Raw genomic sequence first — 21,192 nt, forward strand, 5'->3', positions numbered from 1 at the left:
GGTAGGTCATTACTTTGAAACCCTATTATTACCCTATATTTATCATCTGAACTCTAGATACATGCTGGGTATAAGAGCTGATTATTTAAAGCCCACAGTATTTTGGTAAGGACTGCATTAAGAAAGTCTTTAAAGTCAACCACATCCAAGAATAGGAAAAGACTACAGAGGAGAGACAGTACCCACTAAGTTCCCTTTTTCAGCTTTCCCACTTGACAGTCGTGGGAGACATGCAGATCAGAAGAGCTGCTAGGCAGCCACTTCTGATCTGCAGTACACAAGAACACCAGGTAAACGCTTGGGTGCTGCAGGGGTGGCAGGGAGTGTTTGTTCTAAGCACTGCCACAAGCACTACAAGAGACACGCCTGGAAAAATTCATTTGCCTCTATGAAAATCCCACCTTTTTAATAGTAATGATATGAAAGCCAATTCCCATGTGTCAGCAATGCAAGTGGTTCACAGTACCTTCATCAATGTCAGGAGGGAGCCCTCCAACAAACACCTTTCTAGAGTAGCGCTCCACTCGTTCCCCGTTTTGGCAGCGTGTCGGAGAGCTGAGGCCCGAGGACAGTGACTGATCCCCATGGCTGTCATCTAGGAAGCCATCCTCAAAAGGAAACAGTGAAGACCGACCTGGAACAGATTTTGTAGGATCTACAGTTAATGCTATTTCCTGGAGAATGAAATATTTCAGTAAAAAACTTTCTTTTGCTGTTTTACTTTAACAGAACTTGCACTAAAGGACCCAGCTAGGTGGTCAGTTTTCCAATTCATGTTCATTAGTATTGTTTCTATTTTTCCAAGACTGGATTACCCTTACAAGACAATAAACCCAATTTAGCTTTAAAACAAACCCTTGCAAATGGATAGAAATGTTATCTGATGAAATTATGTGTCACAGCTATAGAAATAACCTTTGCAAGATTTACATTTCAAACCAGTTAAAGATTTACACCTTCCATAACAGATCTTGAAGGAATGATCTCAAGATCCCTCAGGCCACTGCACTGCAGAGCAGGACAGTCCTCTGAGTGCTGTACAGGATCCTGACAGCAAGGGCTGCAGCACTTCCACCTCCATGGAACACAGGCCCACACTCAGTAGGGGGGCAAACAGCAAAATAAACATGGAAAAGCTTTGCATTGTGGATACTAAACAGGAAGTGAAGAGATTCAGTGAACAAGAAACAAAATCTTGTTAAATAAACCACAAAGAACTTGCATGTGAAGCAAAACAGTGTTAGCTAGAACAGCCTGTCAGCCTGTTTGTTACTGAGTTAAAATATCCTTTCAGTCATGAACAGGCAAAATCAACATAAATGGCTGCTACTCAGTTTGTTAATGAAAAGTAAAGAATTTATTTGTAACCATCTGATGCAATAGCAACTTGTTTCTGCTACTAACACATTATCTTAAGAACAGATTTATTAACAAGGAAGAGAAAAAATATTCAAAGACTGCATATAAGCAACACTTGCCAACTTTGGAATTTAACAATTCCCTGTACTTGAGTGAATACATCCTGCAACATAGGGAGATGTATAAATAAGAACCACACCTCAACTCTGAAAAGGCTACTTGTCCCCTCATATCATGGAGGATTTCTCCCAGGGATGGAATTATAATTAATTGATACAAACAGTTTATACGAGGGTTGATTACAAATATAAATGTATTTATACTTTTGTAAGTGCACATAATTAAATTCAAAGGTAATGAATCACATGAAATTGACACAGCAAGACCTACAGTTTAATACCATACTGGTATTAACAGCAGAGGAAGTGAAGGACATAAAAACAGGGGCAAGGAGAAAAATCAAGACAGAGGGACAGCAGTCAGAAAAACATATACACTGAAAATATCAGTAATTGGCTCCAGAAGCAAAAGACAGATTAAAAAAAGAAACAGTAATCCTGTGTAGGAAAAACAAGCTAATAAAGTCAGGAAAGTCACTGACACACAACATCTGCCTGATTTTTAATTACAAACATCAGGCACCAGAAAAGTGTTGATTAAAAATAATATATTGAATGTTAAACAATGGAAGAGATTAGAGACACAAAAATCCACTGAAGTAAAAATCCTACCATGCATTTACACATCAACATAAAAAATAGGGTAAATGCCAAAATCAGAGAAGGATGTAGAGCTGCTACCTTTCAAAGACTTGTTGTCAGAAATGGTGGGTTCAGAGCATAAAACACAAAAGACTTTTGATGAATATTCCATTAATGGACAAACACGTCATGCATATGTATAAACATATGCATTTCAAAATAAAAGAGAACAGTTGCATGAGAGAAAAAATAATGAAGAATACTACAACTGTGTAAAAATATCAAATCAGAATACTCATTGAAAAACTGGAAAAGTGAAAATGTCTCAGAGATTGACATTACTGGAGAGATAATTCATCTTTTAATTCCTGCCCATGAACCGACCTTCTTGTAAAAACAAACAAACAACTAACGTGAGCCATTAGTGGAAGATGACCTATCAAATTAATAACAAGGTGTTCAACTAAAACACAGATCTGCAGAGAAGACTGAGTTCTGAAGGAAATAATAAAAATTCACAGCAACTTAGAAAGCAAGGTATCACCTCTAATCACCATGCCAGACACTTGGCAGTCTGCAGGCATCACACTCACCTTAAATAAATGCAAATGATGTTCTATAAGTTTATAGCTAAGTGAAGTATAGAGCTGAATGTAAGAAGAATACATTTAAAATAATGGAAAGCATACAGACAAGGGAATAGGGAATGACTCTTCACAGTCTTCTCTGGTAAGGGAAAAATGAACTGCATTGAACACAATCAGTACATGCCAAGGCTGAAAGCAAACTTTGGAAACCCTTGCTACAGACTTTTTGGGATGTTTAAAAATGGATGTAGGCTTAGAAAAGGGAATGAGTAAGAACAAGAGAAAAATGCAATCTAAGGCAATAAATATTAAAACATCACCTCAAGAGACCCCCTGGGCAAATTTCTGGGAGAACAGTATGGGAAAGCATCACTAAATGCACCTTTTTTGTAACATACTCCTGTACCCCTCCCTGGGCATCTCTGAGTTGTCAGTGTAGCAAAATAATTTGGGCTGATTTCTCACAGTGGTGCTTATATCTGTACCTGAAAAACTGGTTGTAAAAGTTAAAAAACAAGGTACCAAGAACATGACTCAACAGCTCATAGCATGATACCTACAAAGAAGTGCTCATCTCTTTTCTCAAAGGAAAGAGAGAATCAAGTAGGGAACTGAGAGTTTATGGCAAGCCTCAAGAAATGTCTGACAAAAGTTCTTCTCATTGCAGAAGAAGACAGAATCAATGACAGAATCAAACACTAATTAAAATAGCCAAGTATAACAAACATAAAATGATTCCTTGCACAGACTTGCCTGTGGTTACTCTGCATATTATCCCAATGCAAATGTTAAAAGCAATAATAGAGAGTGATATATGAGAATATTTGATAACCAACACATTTTTTAACAGACTGTTGTAGAATTTCATGCTTAAGGTTAAGGAAGCTCAAAACCAACATTATAAAAGTCAAGGTAATGATAAAGCATGAACATCACAGACTTTAAAATGAATGAGGCAAGTCAAAATCCCTAACATTAATGACAAGAAACACACACACAGATCTACTTGTTAGTATGGAAAAGCCTGCATTTCACACAGGAAACAAGTCTTGTGTAATGAAACATGTTTCTTGGTAGTGAGAAAAAAATCTGAAAAGCCAGCACATTCAGAACTTGTTTGCCCTGTTTTGTCTTCACTAATATTTATATAAATCAGCCTAAATTATATTCATCACAATTACTTCTGCATTATTGTATTTTGCTTCTACAAGTAAACAGGAGTTGCCAGTAATTCATAGTATCCAACTGATTCCTACCTCCTTTCCTACTTTGGTGCCATTTGATCAATCTGGAAACACCTGCCACAATCTTAAAATAAAATTAAACAGCGTTCATGTTCACAGAGAGTAAGTTTGTGAGGAAAATCTGAATCTTTGTTTCAGATTTAGCTATCAAATGAACACTAAAATGTGTCAGCTTTGAACAAAATCAGAGCAAATTCTGTATTACAAACCATGTTAGTATGGCCTGTACAGCCTACCACCTCAACCCATACAAATGACAAAAGCCCTTAGACATATTGGTTTGTGTGATGCATACATCTGTCTCTAAGGCTCTTCACAAATGTGATGCAAATTCTACATTTGGAAAAGGGGGCAATGTCACCTGCCTAGCTGGCAGAGAGCTTCATGGAAGGCAAGCTAAAATTAAGTTTAATGCTAAAGTACCCCATGCAGATGGCACTATCTAAATGTAATTGTTAAAAGCTGCCATTTTCACTGTTATTTTCTCAGTAACAACCAGTCTGTGTAAGCTCCAGCACAGGACATAAATGTAAGCTGCATTAGTGACTTGCTCAGTTGTTGGACTTGCTATTGTCCTTGTTCCTTCATCTGTCAGAATAAACTGATATGTAGCACTGTACATTTATAAAATATTTTCCGTTTTCTTTTATGTTTTAAGGGTTGTCTGTGATGAAATACTGTTAAAATGTGCTCAAATACTGTATCTTTTAAAAATTATTATCAATATTCACTGTTGAGGACAGTTACTAGCATTGTTATTCACACATGTTCTATCTGAGGCAATTCAATGTAATGAAGTCTAATATTCAGCAAAAGCTGTTTCATGTAAGAAAAAAAGTCATTTTCAAATGTTCAATGCAGAAGTTAAATATTGGTCTCCTAAAAAACAAACAAACACCAAACATAAACCCAAACCCAATCTTTTTTTGGAACACTGTGCATTTCAAGTCACAAATACACATCATGAGAATCTTTACATTCAGCCATCCTCCAGTTCTCTAGTAATAGCAACACTTGAAGTTATCAGCTCAGGATCATCACTGCTTTAAGATGCTGTTAAAAGGGAGCTGGTTTGCAAAGGAAGAATATGAGATTGATTTATACAAAGCAATTGATCAACTAAATAATGTTAAAATTGGTAACATCATCTTACCACAAGAAAACTAAATATTTATTTCTCCCACTATTCAGCAAACAAAACATTTAGTAAATACTTTTACCTCTTCTCCGCCCATAGCTCCTGGCTGCATGTAAACACAGAAGAAAATTGTGGGTACAGCTGTCATTAGATTTAGCTCCAAAAGCAATGAGAATGTAGCTTCTACCTCTTCTCTTTTTCCCCTCCCACCATAAAGAAGGAAAAGACATTTAAAAGTGCAGGATGAAATTCAAACAATCCAAGACAAGAAAAAAAGTTGAGGATGATACAGCCAGGGAAGGAAAAAAATAACCAAACATACCTGCTGTGCAAGTTTTCTACATAGCAAAGGGCAAAGGTATTAAAAAAATCAGGCATATAGGACAGTATTATAAAATAATAATTTAGGATTATGGTTTTAAGTGGCAATAAACATCATCAACAGTAATTCTAATTAAAAGAACCAGGTTTGCATTTTATTAAATAGTTGTGGAAAACATATTTTCCAATTATGTTTCAATTTAAATAATTAACCATATGTAAATACTAAAATCCTATTAATACAATATAAACTCAGTAGCCAGTACCTTCAGATGAATAAAACTGGATTGACAAAATGCTTTCATAACTACCAGAATTAACACAGCATTTCAATGAGACATGCATCAATGGCGAATCCACAATGTTGGACAACTTTAGAACTGTATTTTGTGATGTAGTGGCAAATGCAAAACCCAGAATTTTTGATCTGAAGTTTTAGAAAACAGAAAGTAATCTGGAAAACACATGTCTTCTACACAGGATCTCTGATGGATGACAAAAGCCATCTATCCTCCCATGGTAATCAAACGTGGAAGGCTGGGGACCAAGCGGGTTTTTCAACAGAGGCGAGCTTAGGTAAGAGGCAACAGAGCTTTGCTTTGTTTCATTCTCTCCTCATTGTAACACTCTCAGTGTTCCTGCTCCTTCCCAAGCCCTTCTCTTATTTCTGAGCAGTGCCTTGCAGTCCTGCCCTACACACCCAGTGTCCCACCAGACCCCCCAGCATTCCCTGGCTGCTTTTCTTTGGCCCGAGGGGCCCTGGGGCTGCCCAGAGCAAGGCTCGCCCTCCTTCAGCACAGGGACCTCTCTCTACCCCAGCAGCTTCTTCCTCCTGCCCTGAAGAAACACCATGCCCCTACACCTTTTATTCCACTATCAATGAGGGCACAAAAGGCAACTACACGAGTATGTCATTGGGGGGATTAAAAAATTTCAAGGTCTATGATGAATTGCTTTGCAATTTATGTTTAACATGAAGACAGCAGGGGCTGTTTGTGTGAACAGCTACTCAGCCACAGGGAGGTGGTTGGTAAGGCCTGAGAGAGACTCTGCTTCTTGCATAGCAGGCAATACTGAGAATTAACACCAGAGCTGGCTTTGCAGCAAGAATAGAATTAGTCCTCCTGCTTTCTAGTTCTTGCTCTATTTTATTAGTTATTATGATGGCAAAGAATCATGGCCAGATCTCTTGTAGCAAGTCTTAATACTCTGCTTGTTTGATTTTTTGTATATTGGTGATTTGTTAATAATGTACAGATGAAAGCTTGTGTCGTAGAGGGAGGACCCTGGTTACTCATTCTAGCATTAATTCTCCTATTTAAATATAGGTGGTCCTGATGAATGCCCACATTCCCAAAAAAAGCATGTTTCAAGGTATAGTTATGGACACATTCTGAGAGCAATTCATCTGAAAGAGTTTTCTCAGAATGTTACCAATCTAAAAATTAAATAGAGAAGCATTATTTCAGTATGAGATGGAAGAGACTCTTGTGTTTCTTCTGAAGAAAACAAAGCTTTATGTGCTTAATGTAAACTTTTAGGCTCTGATCAAGATCAGTATATGATGGCAGAAATCTACCACAGGCTTTTGTAAATTTTAGAATGCCCTACTGCTACTCATATATTATAACACTTATATGCAATACAGCACTGCAGAATAATACTATTATCCTATATTTGCATTCACACACAATCTTTAAGTACATAAAAGTTACTGAAACTCCCTGAAGATATATTTGCCTGTAAATTCCAGGGGCAAAATGGTGCAATTCACTTAAACAGGAAGACAAGCAAGTCAGTTTTTGCTGATTTAAAAAAACTGCATCATATTTAAATACTCAAAGAAGGTGAAGTTTCACCCTTATTGATTATATTTTGTATACATATACACACAATTTGAAAATTATCTCAGTTGTAGCTAGTATTTAGATTAAAATGTTAATTTTTTCCAAGAAGCTGAGTTATTCAGCATGACAACTTCAGAATGTCAATGCACATTTTATTATGTTGCTTTCTCAGGATGTGAAGTTTGAATGTGTCACTTGAAACAAGTTAAATAAAAAATACCCATCTTGCTCACAAGTCAAAATTCACAGCACAACAGATTAAATAGCAGGAATAGTTCATCAGGTGAATTTCATAATGCCTCCAGTTTGAGTAAATACTTTAGAAAGTAAACAATTTAGAAATTATTCTTGAATGAAGACATTTGCAAGAAAATAAGAGTACTGCACTATTACAAACAATGAAATTACCAGAGCTGTGCTCATGAAGTTACTTTCTCTTCTTGTCCAACAGGAGACAAAAAGCAACTGGGAGCTCCTTAAACTGTACCCCCACTAATGCATCTGCTCCCCATGTCCTGGTTTTGGTGCCACATATAAATGTCCTTCTGCACAGAAAGCCATCTCCTGGAATGCTTCTAAATTCAGCACAAATGATTCTTTCCTAGGTATGTCCTGGATCATTAATATTAAGGCAAACCCAGGTGCTTTAGGGGGGATGAGCACATTTTCCCATGTAAAAAGTGCATGGATGGATTGTGCAGCTCACAGCAGGATCATCCCTGCCTTGGTGTTTGTCCATCCTTAGCAATGTTCTGTAACTGTCAGGTACAAAGTTACATAACTGCTGTGTCCCAAATTGCATGGCCTCAAATGCAAAGGAACAGGATTCTTTTTCAGCCACTGATAACTCTCCTGAAACTATTAACTCCCCTCCTCCCAGAAGCAAATCCTATTTTTATGAACATGAAACTCTATCATGAAGGACAGAACTTTAATCTTTTAACAAACCAGCACAACAAACTCCCCAAACCTCAAATCTTGTAATGCAATCAAGGAAACTCAGTGTTAATGCTTTGGAATTCCCCAAAGCCTGCAGCTAAGACTGCCCATTGTTGCAGTAAATCAAAACTCACTCAAATTTTAACTGCATCTCAAGGCTACATGAAACTGATGAAAAAGAACTTTTCTGGGATTTTTTTACTCTTTTATTATAATGTGGGACTGAAACTGAACCTTGTATTTGTATCAAATAATTAGCAGTCCTAGGAAACAATAAATTTGTGAATCCATAAAATATTAACTCAAAAGGACTAGATCTACATGCTCTCCATATCGTAACTTAAAATTAATTTGATCATGTAATTTCAAATTTAGAAATAGGCAACAACATTTATTTGTATTATCATATTTTATGGAAGACTTAATAGGGAGTATTTTCAGATTTTTAAGAACATTATTTCTTCACTTCTGGTATTTATCTTGTTCATGCAGTTATGTGGCCACAATATCAAAGATGCACACTTCAAAGAAATCTTGAAGACACATGTTAAATTGATGTAAAATAGCATTACCTCTATGAAAAAAAAAAGAGTTCAGCATTTTCAGACTAGAAATTTTGGAGCTATACTGGCTAAAGGAAAGTTTATTTGACAAGACTGGGAACCTCCTTGATTTATAAGGTACCAGAATCTTATTTCTAGCTTGGAACACTCATTTGTATTCTTGAAGCAGTCAGCAGTTCAGAACAATACTTGCTTTAGGACATTAGGAGTTATGCAATGATTTTCTAAGATCAGAAAGGAAAATATGTCAAGCTTTTGCTTTTGAACAGAGGGTCTCTGAAGTTCTTAGGATCTGGAAGTTTACAAGTGAATTAAAATACCAGGGAAATGCATTCATGAACTGAGGGAAGGTGACAGAATCAAGTATAATTATGCAATGTGTTTTTCTGCTACAGAGGGATCATCCAGAAGAATTGCAAAGATGGACTCTCATCTACGAGTGGTTCAAAAGGTGGTTCTCAACTTCCATTAATAGATCTGCACATCTGGATGTGCAGATGGGCACTACAATGATTTGGTTATATGAACCTCAACAGTCCCTTACAGTCGATTTTTTTCCAATATTAACAATACAAGTGTTGCAGCAACCTCCCTTTTAACATATACAACAGAATCTCATCACCAGAAAATCACAAGCTACGTGTAAGCTGTATGCAGCTAAGTCCCACACACTGGGCCTCAAACACTTGATCAAACACATGAACTGCATTCAATATCCAAAAGCAGCTTAGGTGTCCTTTCCCAAGGCATACAAGCAGCCAAGCAACTGTGCAAGAGGGAAGGTTTATCTATTTTCATCTTTTCATTTTAGTTTAAAAAATATGTTACCAATAAAACTCACATTTTTAACAGCCAGGCTGCTTCATCTCTTCTAGCATCATATCTAATGCTCTTGGAGTAGCCTGGCAAGTCTTAAAATTCAGAGGAAACAGATGGCACTAACCCACAATAGAGAGGATCACAAAGATGAAAGGAAAGCACATTGGTGAGGTGGTGAGGCAGGAAAAGCAGTGGGGAAAACAAACAAACAAACAAACAAACAAACAAGAAGGCATTAAAGAGCTACCAAGCTGGATTAAAAGGAAGACAACTTAAGACAACTTCCTCTGCTAGAAAAAGCCTTTAGCAGCCACTGATAAGAGATACTGCCTTCAGTAACAGCCAGACTGGATCTCTGGAAGTGCAGATGCCAATACAAAAAACTGAAAGGAAGAAAGAAGAACAAGCATGTACTTACTATTGCTCCCCTGCTTCCCCTTTACCCTTTTTAAAATTTCAATAGGTATAGAAGGGACTTTGAGATATCAGCAAGCCCACCTCACAGCCTGCAAGGCAGCATCAATAGCAAATGCTTGTACAGCTGCTTCTGAAAAACCTCACAAGGTGATGTGCAAAGTGACAGCTCCCACACTCTGGGGCTCCTCTGAACCCCGCTGGCTTTGCTAGCTCACACTTCACAGCAGACATGTTCTCCCTCCACTTGTATTCACTCAGATCTCCTCACAACTAAATCAGGACTAGTTTTGCAAACCTTGTAAGTTTTCTCAGTGTTTTTTATTCCTCTCTGTTATTCTAAATATGCTATTAAGATGGTGACACATTAGTAACCCAACCTGGCAACGGGGCTAAAGAGCTCAGCAAATTCCTACAGGCAAGAGCTAAACTATTAGATGAGATTGATGCCTCTTGGAATTTAGTCACACATTTTCCCAGAATATCACCACTACAAAAAGAAAGCTTTTATTAGCTGTTAAACTGCCAACCGAAGATCTTGCAAGACAAAAGTAATTCAAGAAGCTTTCAATTTGGAGCAGTTTATTTCAAGGTATAACAGTAGCACTGGCAAAACTTTCAAATATAAAATGCTACTTCAGCAACTTTTACATCTAAACACTATATGTGTTTGAAAACAGCACATCAGGAAGAGCTAAGTACAATAGCTCTTAAGGAGACAAGGCAATTTTAAAAACAACAGAAACACGAAAATAAAAAATGAAATGGTTTTGTTGGCATTACATTTCCTGTTATGGCATGACAACTTCCCCACATAAATAGGACTAATAAAACAAAACCAAAATCTTAACACAGACATCTAAAAAAGTGCCCCAAATCCTTTCCTTAATGTCTTTTTCAAATTATTTTACTCTGAATAAATAGAACTAAATTACACTAATGAAAAGAAAAGACAGTCAGAGAGCAAATAGTACCAGACCTCACAGATGACACATTTTTGTATGAGACAAGAATGAACAGTGGAAGCAGATGGAACATTTGTAGCCCAACAGGACTGCAAAGTCACTGTGCAGAGGAGCTTTACAAAAAACAAATTCCAGCATTTCACAAAGGGGTTTCATTTAACTACCTTTAGACTACATTTATTTTACAGAAGATTGTTAGGGATCCCAGCACAACCCTTCAGTGCTTCTTTATAGAGATCACACACCCTCATTTATTCCCATCTTCCTTTTTCACCTGCCACACTTCTCTCCCACTGAAGTCACTGAGGCTTTCTGGAGTTCCCAAGAAGCCCTAAAGACAGCTCACCACCTGCCATGGAGCTGACTATGCATTCATGCTGATCACTCAGTCCTGATTGCTCAGCTAATCAGAAAGGAGCATATACTCAAGAGAAGCAATGGCTGCAGAAATGTATGGCTACAAATGGTATTGGATATTAGCAAGAGAAAGGATGGAGGACAGCTTGAGTTAAATTTATTCCACATTTCCCCTACAAATTACAGTATCAATTATTTAATAAGGCGCTGTAGATGAAAGTTTATAAAAATTCTTGCACTGTTTAGCCCAGTATGAACTAAAAAATTACCTTATGTCACTAATTGATTCTAAACACTATTTCAATTTGAGAAATTCCATTTAGATCTAGTACAGACAAAAGCTATACCACTTCCCCTTCAAAAATGCTTCCAATCTAATATTTGCATCTTCCTTTTGTTTAGCTGTTCTTTAGGATTGTGCTTGGATCTCTCTGAATATTTGAGCATTGCATTCCTCTACAGAAGCCTAATTCTAAACTTCCAGAGCATTTATAACATAACATGTTTATACACATGTTCAACTCTGTATGTACACAAGCATAATGCCACTAATGACACTAAGAGATTCATAATAATTACACATTTGAAAGTAATCTCTTTTACCCCATGAATTTCATTATTTCAGAACTCAGTGTTTTCAGCTAGTGATGATTTAGCCTTGCACAATGAACAGAATGGTGGTGGCATGCTCCCCCTGTGCTGCCAGCTAAGCAGCACCTCACAGCAAACAATGCCCTCCAACACCCACAGACAGCAGCTCAAGACAGGCAGGCAGGAAAATGCCCAGTTCCCAAAGGCTGGAATGAGCAAACAGGAACGACAGCTGAAGCACAGTCAGAAGTGCTGCCACAGAGGACGAGGAGCTGGAGACAAACATCCCCCAAAATCTTCCCCTCTCCCTACAGCATGTGAAGTTTTGCATTGCTCTCGGCATGAGCACATGTTCTATTCCACCTTCAAAAGATTGCCTACATTGTCAGTGTGAAATTGAGCTCTGAGTAATAAATCTTAAAGATTATTACTATGTCTTCACAGGAAAAGAGAAAAATGCTTATGAAGCAATGCATTTAAATAGAATGGGAAGGTTGGATTTGCAGACTCAGCAGAGTGTTTGGTTTCACAGAAATTAAACATAGATATGACAAGTATTATGATTTAAAGAAATTACATGAGTTCTCAAAATTATTCAAAAAAAATACTGTGATGAAGTATCTTTTGGGAATTTTTATTTGACTTATTTAATTTTTTTAACCCAAATCACAGCCATTCCAGCACATAAAAGAATGTTTCTTCTTGAACTAAATTTTCCTTGGTATATTTCCCCATTACAGGGAAAAGGTAATGAATGACATAGGAATTACCTAGTTCTAAATTTTTCAAGTTTAGCTACATACAAAAAAGGATTTCAATCACAGAAAGTAATTTTTAAGCTTTTGTACTTGAATATTTGCTTTTATTCTCAGCTCTTCAAAGATTTGAAAGTAAAACCCAACAGGTTTCACAGTACAATAATTCTAGCTAAGGGCTCTCATTGATGGCCAAAAATGGTGTGGCCTTGCCTAGTAGAGAAAGGAAGGGAAAAGAGTTGCAGAAGAGGAAAAATATAAGGGAACTTATTCAGACTGGGGTGTTGTGCTTAATTTAATTTTGCATAAATTGCATATTTATGATTCCATGCTTATTTAAGTCTTTAAACAGTTAATATTTGAATAAACCAATAATATCTAAATAGTGCAAATGCATACATATATATATAGCTTTGGTCCCTCAGTTAGCTATGCTGATATGTTCACCATGCAACAGGACTATAGCTACAAAAGATGAATGTTTTTTATAAACTATTAGAGTATACAGTTGTTGTAAAAAGTTCAAAGAAATTAGACAGGAAAATAGCTTTTTTCATTATTTTCATCAAAAAGGAATCAGAATAAAACACAACATTCATTTAAGATAAAAGCAAGTTATTCCAAAATAGTAAAACTTGTTTCAGTTTTTCATTCCCATCTTTCAAAAATCTGTTAGACTTTGTAAGAAATGCTACTATGTATTTCATCATAACTGTCAATTTTTAAAGGTAATTCAAAATTCAATCATAGTATCCCATCTTCACAAATCTATTTCTATTGCAGTTAACTTTTTGAAATGGACACTGTAGAACAACAAATACATTCTGAGACTAGAATTCATGTCAAACACCTGACACCTGAACTGTGTAGACCTTATTTACACAGAGAGGCATGAACAGCTTTCTCTTTTAATAATCTCTTTAATTAAACAAAACGTTTCTCCTAGTTAATTATTTGATTTCCCATAATTTCATGTGCCATAAGGAAAGGGGGTGTATATGCTAACTGTGACAACAAAAACTCCCCAAAATATCACCTCACCATTAGCTGTGTAAAACTAAGAAGAGGACAAGCAAAGTCACAGTTTTCAAAAGCTGGCCTTTAAAGCCAAATGTTAAACACCTTGCATCTTATCTATTGCAAATTTTTGGTTCTTCACATCTATAAATTATTCTTTGCTTGGTACTACACAAAAAACCCCTGCAGTTTTCAGCTATGCACAGTCTAACCTACATAGACAGTGCAAAGGCAAAAACTTTAGAGAAGTTTGTAAGTACTCCTAAAATGTCTAAGTCAACACTGTAAACAAAAGTGGACATTTCAAAAGAGTCAGCATTTCTCAGGATTAGACAGACAAATATCTGCTTTGATTTGCACAGTTCAGTTCAGCATTCTGCTGGTGCTGCCTCACACCCTGTCCCCCACCCTCCCCACACAGGAACTGTCTTCCACATCCATTCTGCCAGGTTTTTTGAGTCTATATGTTCATGACTGGACTTTTAATCTTACTTTTATTTCCTGACAGAAAAAAACCCCCAATAATCTCTCAGTGAAGTGCAGTTTTCCTCATTATTTAGATGTCTAAACATTCTCCCAATTCCCATCTACATAATGGAAACCAACAAGGCAAACACCATCAGTCCATGTAATTGTATGCAAAACTTGTAACAGCTCATCCCAACAGGAAGAAATATGTCTGGAGAGATATCAGAAATCAAAATTACAGCTTTAACACACATACACACCCACAAAAGAAGGAACAAGAGAGACTGTTCTGTAATATTCTCCATAGCAGGCAATATGAAGCTTGCAGTGAAACACATAAAGCCATTACAAAGTTAATATAAAGAATCAGAGGTGATTGACTTATGAAAAACATTCTCAGAGAGTGAACATGAACTTCTATGCAAACATTACACATATTTATGTCTGACTGTACAGCTACACACACAGTAGATGTAAGAAATAATATTCTACATGGCAATATAAACCACTAGACATCAACTACTTACTGTTAAGAGCCATAATATTGTCTGTTCCTGGATGATGGAAGTTTATTCCCATACGCCCTGCAATGTAAGTAAAAGCTATTTTCAATGTTTTTATTTCAAACTGAATTCAATTCATTAATATGAAAAATTTCTAAAGGGAATGAACAGTCAGGGTAGCTGAATCTTCTACCAATTGAAGACAACTTCCCAAGAATGCACATTCAAAATATTTAACACCACAGTACCTTCAGTATTATGTACTTAAAACATAAACAATGAAACAATTATTTTCATACATTCCTTTACTTTGCAGTAAGAAAGCATTATGCTTACCCTTTCAAAACAAGGCCTCAAGTTCAGCCTTGCTGCAGTTACATCATTTATAGTTGGCTTCCAATAACGAGTACAGCATTACAAAACTCCACTTAATTGGTAAAAATAAATCATTCTTTTTCATACTAGATGCAGCACCTTTAGCTTTCAAGTTAATAGATAGTTGGAGAGGGAGTTCTTACCCTGGTTTTGCATCCTTCCCTAAGACTCTCCCATCACCTACCATTTGAAATAAGACATTGGGCTGGAAGGAATATTGTTCTCAAGCAGTACATTCATATGTACTTTGAAAAATAGATATTCTTGACCTAAAGGAGACTCAGTGCAGATAAATCTACTTTTACTGTTAGAGCAAAAAATGAGCTAACAGCAGTAGTGCTGTTCAGATTCATTTTGGATGCTTTTAAACTGAGCTGAAGTATTAAATCTCACCCTGAAGACACTTTGGCATAGGCCTTTTTAAATCAAACCACCCAAGAAAATCTACAAGCTGTAATTTGTACTGGTCCTTACTTAGAAAAAGATGTAAGAGGATAATTATGGTCAGGTAAAAATTTATTTCAAATAAGTATTGTAAGTAACTTCCTGTATATAATGGAATTCCATTTCATAGGCTTCTCCTATCTCTAGGTCTGTGGCTAACTTTGGGAGTTAAGGAAGAGGTCATTTTACATTTCTTCACTACATGGACACTCAAATATGGGTGCTCAAGATCCACTCACCACACTGAAAACCAATATAATGGTTATGTTCCTGCACTTCTGCAAACCCTAATTTTAACAAACTCTGGCAAAGCAGAACTAAAGCCAATCCTCTCCAACATTTTTAGTTCCTATTGATAATTAAAACTTTCTATTTCCAGTCACAGAAACTGCTGTGCTGTAATGAATATTCTTTCTGAACAGATGCAGCATGAAGTTTCAATACACTTCTGAAACTAAGTCATAAGCAGGTTAAGAAAAGTAAATCAATCTTTTCTTCACATTGAAGTTTTCTCCTTTTAGAAAAAAATGACACCACAATAAGGCTAGGAAGCAAAGAGCACCTCCAGAAAGAAGTGAGGAACAAGGTAAATAGAATTTCCATTTTTACTTTCCAACTCCTTGAGCAAAGCTTCTTAAAGAGATGATCTTCATTAACCACTTCACATTTCCTAATTACAGACATAATTCTCCTATACATATTTTCACATTAATCTGGCACTGCAGAAACATTAAAGCTGCTATTATTTCATCCAGTATAACCTTTGCTAGAATACGTCAGACATCTCCAGATGAACATTAATCCCCTTTTCCTTACCAGTGCATTAATGAGTGTGAGGGTACAGGTATTACTTGTAAAGAGAAAAGGTGTCTGTACTAATTTGTACTTTAAAATTAATACTTGGAATAGAAGGAAAAAAAAACTATGAAAAAATAGAGTAAAATTTGAATGCATAATGCTTGGATGGCTCCTTCTCTTTTCCTCTGCTGAAGCTGAAATTCTGCTGTTCAACCGACTTCAGAAATAGAATCCTATCTGTGACATCTGGGTTTGGTTTTTTCCTCCCTCCAGGCTGTCACTGGACCAGGTGCTGCTTGTGTGACATTTTGTCACCTGCCCTTGGCCTGCTATTTTTAAACAGTTCTTGTCAGCTATCTTTTGAGAGGAGCAGAAAATACAGAGCAGCACAAGCAGAAGGACATGTTCTCCCACTGAGCTAAGCCAGCCTGCAGGATAATTCTGTACATCTTCAGAGCTCCCTCGTGCAACTCCACAGAAACAGATTAATGGAATCCTTTCAAAACACACCTGTACCAAAAGCATTCTAAAGAGACTGGCAATATACCAGTCATGAGACAACAAATTAATTGTGAACAATTATACAGCCTTTCATATTGGTTATAATGTTTTAATATTTTGTTGCTTGAAGCAAATTATTCAATTGAAAAAACAGGCCATCTGTAGATTACAAAACTGCATAATTATCTAAGGAACAACAAGAGAGCACAGAAAGGAAATTATAATTTTTTAATTTAAAGGTGCAATGTAGAACTGTGAAATATAATTAAGAATATGTACTTTCAAAGACCTGTGGAGGTGAAACACGTAAATGAAAACTGGAAAATAACCAATTTTAGGAAAAACACATGTATGTTACCTGAACATCTACAAAATCTATATAGGCACATATTACTAATTATAGTTATAAAACAAAATCTCTAGATAAAGGGTTCACTTTTCAAGAATATTAAGTTCACTAAACAGAAACGTAGGGAAGTTAAGAGCACAGAAGTTATGTATTCCAGCAGTTCAGTGCAATCACAAATAGGAACGCTTTCAGTAACAACATCCCCAGTACTTGTAGTCAGTGTACATCTGCCATTTTCAGTCTGCCTGTCTTGGTTTCATAACTATTTCCAGAGAATATTTTCAATTACATGCTTTTTTAACACACACTTAGAGCCTTGCAGTTAGGCTACAACAATAATCACTCTTCCATGTCTTTTCAATTCCTAGTTTAGAAAGAAAAAAATCTAGCTGTATAGTTCCTCCTCTTTAAACACTTCAGAGCATGAATGAAGGCTTGATGATTCTTGTATAGCCCAGGCTGCACTGTTGCTTATCTTACATCATTAAGTTTCCTAAATTATCTCTCCTAACAACATTTGAGAGACTTTTCTAGCTGGACTGCCTGGGTGCCCTGCTGCATGTGCAATATCATACTTGTAATGGCAGTGAGCCCAAATCCTTTTTGGAGCACATCAAGTCTGTGCATCCTCTCTTCTGCATTGTACTGGAAATGAGATGGTAAATAGATTTAACTTTACCTTGTTCTTTGTAAAGGTGCATACTGATCTTGAATGAATTCTGAAATCTTTCTAACAACTTAAGAAAGTAGACCCATCCCACATATGAATCTTTCTTGATTGTTTTGCAAATAAACTTTTTTTAATTGTCTAGATGATTTTGAGTTACATGATCAGTTTTGAGAAATAATTCTGTTCCAGAAATAGCAAAAATTAGTATCAGACACAGTTTTACCACATTGCATTTCTTCTTTTATTCATTTGCTCCTCCTAAGTGCTTCATGTTATTTGGAACTTGTGTAACCCTAATCAGCACCTGGGTATGAACACTCACATAGTGAAGGGCTTTTAAGACTACAGTTACCTATTTTAACCTTTCTTATGTTACAATCAACATTCCAAGAAACAATGTTCATTGCTTATATATTGAGAAAAATTTCTTGCACTACTATACCTCTTGATTTGCAAGAATTATACCAATTCAGCAATTAGTATTTGGCATAAGATTTGCTAGAAAATAACAAAGTTGGTCTGCTTTTGACCTGTCCTGAACTTTCTGGGAATGAGAACTTCCTTGGAATGAGAACTTCCTCTCACATAATTCTTAAGATCACTGTTTATATCAATTACAATTTATGACTAAAGAATTCTGTGGCAAGGTCAAATGAAACTGGCAACAGGACTAGGTCTGCTCTATTTCTTTAGTAATAATACTTCCTTTATCACTCTTTCCTATCATTTCCAAGTTACTGCCAACAAAAGGCACTAAAATCCAGCAATACTGATTTGAATAGATAGGTAGTAAGTGGGGTAGGGTAAAGTTTAGACACAGAAGAGTGCAAAAACCAGAATATTACCCCAAACATGTGAAATAAGATTATTGATCTGACTCTGATGTATTTGGGAGCCCAGATAACAGCAGAACCTATGACTCCCCACACCCCAGCTCAGCCATGAGTGTGTGCTCCAGGGGTCACAAATGGCCACAAAGTGTGAAGCACGTGTGCATATACAGGAATTTTAATAGTTTTTACCTGAGTAGACCTTCAACCGTTCTCTGTTCTTTCCCCCAAAACTACAGATATGTGAAGCTATGCTACAATAACAGACATGCCCAAGACAATTTCAACACCAAGAATGTTGTAAGCAAGGGTCCACATAAAAAAATATAAAAATAAGAGGTGGCTCTCTGAAGAAGTTTATTGACTTTATTCTCTCTCCTCTTTTTTTATGTATATTTGCCATTTGTTCACACCCATAATTTAAACACCCACACTTACAGATCTTTAAAAAAAATTAAAATACTGAGCAGAACAAAAGTACTATTGTTTGCCAATTGGAAATATGAAGAACTATTACTGTGTTCACATGTATATACTTTAACTGTGCAAAAACATATTGTGGCAAAGTGAAGAGAAATGTATAATTATCAGCTATGAATATCAGTAATAAAACTTCTTCCTTTCACTGACTAAGCAAATATATCCTATCAGTAGGGAAAACAAAATAGCATAAAATAAAACAGCATATACATTACAGTGAAATGCAGACTTTATAAATAAATTACATTGCTCCAATAAAACACAGCAGTCTTGCACATATTTAAGTAGTGCAAACATGTTTAGCTTGAAACAGCTATATTTTCAAGCTAATAGTACTTTGAAAGCAATACTTGAACTTAAAAGTTAAATTTTGCATTACTGATTAGTGGTAGGCAAGTATTTGTACACATATGCTCATTCTACATGAAGTTCTAGAACTGTTTCAAAAGAGCAATATTGGCATTTTTCATTGGTGTGTTTGGGAGGACTAAAATAAAACAATATCAAAGCAGACTTTACCAGTAGCAATCTAGACTAAAATATACAAAACCCTCAAAACATTAGCAAAGTGAGAAAGAAAAAAGCAAAACAGCTTTAGGTCTTTGTGAGGCCAGTCTTCACTAGCACAATGAAAAGAGGGAAATAAAGAGAAAGAAAATTTGCTATCTCTATAACCACTTCTTAAACTAAACAAAGCAAATAAAAAAACCCCACCACTCCTGACCAAACAGATTCAGCAGGTCAAAAACAAGGACATGCTGTTTGCCAGCAGCAAATTAGGAAGTATGACCATACTACAGGATTGTTGCAAAAGGCACTTATTTAATTTAAAAAATATGAACCATTTAATGACCTTATTCTGTCCTGAAAAAAAATATTAAAGAGGATTTTTAAAAATAAGCAGCGTTTCAAATGGAAAAGCAACATACTCTCTTTCCTTCAAAAGGATTAGCACGAGGGGCCTAATTTTAAACACAAATACATGTGCAAACACATCTGTCTGCTCACTCTGTTTTTCATCAGCATTGAGATTTTGGGAAATGCTAGAACACTGCACTTTTTTCCTACTGAAAGTGTTGCAAAAAGCTCCAACAGTGTAGCACCATTCCTAGCACTGAGATGACAACATTTGTTCTATTTGCACGACCTTTGTGTTCAGCTGCCGACTGCAAACACAAATATTATCCATTCACCTTCACTTTTCTTGGGTCATGTGGCAAACTTAGTGCTTTGCTTACAAAAAGCTTAGGAACACTTACAGCTGAACAAAATCAGGTGGCATGTACTGAAATGAATGGAAATTAAAGTGGAAAAGTGAAGGTCCATTCTGTGGAACAGAATCCAACAGTCTTAAGTTGCATATAATCTTCAAACACTTGGCTGTCAAAAACGTGAGTAATTTAAATGTAAACAAGAAATCCTAAATTTTGCTGAGTTTTCATATGACCTGATAGAGTCTTTACAAAAGTTATGAAGTAGTAACCCAGTAACTTCAGTTTTGTGTTTCACAAATAAATGAGTGACATTAAGTACTGAAAATCAAGATAAAAAGTTTCCCCACAGTTGCTATTTCTGCCTGTGAACTGTTGTACATTTATATTCAACATCTTGATCTCTACTGAAATATTGTGACACAATCAAAACATGCTTTGTGTATCTCTCTACAGTGTGATATCCATTGAAATTAGATCTATTATAAAGCCTACTCTAGAAATCTCCCTGTACATCTGTTGTCTCCAATTATTTATATTTGAAGCTGTGTCACACTTCTTTAAAAAAACCCACAATTTTTGTTAGGTGGAGATTTGTAAATTACAAAGTTTGTTTCTGTTCTGATTTAGAATAAAAAAGCAAATATTACTGTTATCTAGTGTAACAGTAAATTTAAAAGAAATACTTTGATCTAGTGTAACAGTAAATTTAAAAGAAATACTTTGAAGGACATGATTTCTTTCCTCAGTTTTATACTTATTTCATGACCTGTCAGTAGCACATGTGCACAGCATATGATCTAACACAGCTGAAATATTTTATTTAATTATTTAAAAATAGAACAAAGGCAGCTGCTAGTTACTTCTGATCAAAATATTTTTTATAGATCAGAATACCTCTGTTTGTGTTGTAATGCAATAGTTTGACATGGATAAACATTGCAAC

At 36.0% G+C, this 21,192-nt stretch overlaps 1 protein-coding gene across 9 annotated transcripts in view; it reads right to left on the reverse strand.

Moving 5' to 3' along the window:
* CPEB3 (cytoplasmic polyadenylation element binding protein 3) overlaps nucleotides 1-21,192 on the reverse strand; it is an 80,434-nt gene that overhangs the window by 26,553 nt on the left and 32,689 nt on the right. For 6 of the 9 annotated variants that reach the window (XM_054637162.2, XM_077183054.1, XM_077183053.1 and 3 more), the window contains exons 4-6: nucleotides 14,613-14,669; nucleotides 5,112-5,135; nucleotides 467-634 (exon numbers count right to left, since the gene is read on the reverse strand). In XM_054637162.2, coding sequence (XP_054493137.2) covers nucleotides 467-634; nucleotides 5,112-5,135; nucleotides 14,613-14,669 — 249 coding nt within the window. The remainder of the gene's footprint in view (nucleotides 1-466; nucleotides 635-5,111; nucleotides 5,136-14,612; nucleotides 14,670-21,192) is intronic. The other 3 variants (XM_054637165.2, XM_077183055.1, XM_077183050.1) reach the window with 1 other exon arrangement.

The sequence above is a fragment of the Agelaius phoeniceus genome, chromosome 9 (assembly GCF_051311805.1).
Source record: "Agelaius phoeniceus isolate bAgePho1 chromosome 9, bAgePho1.hap1, whole genome shotgun sequence".
NCBI lineage: Eukaryota > Metazoa > Chordata > Aves > Passeriformes > Icteridae > Agelaius > Agelaius phoeniceus.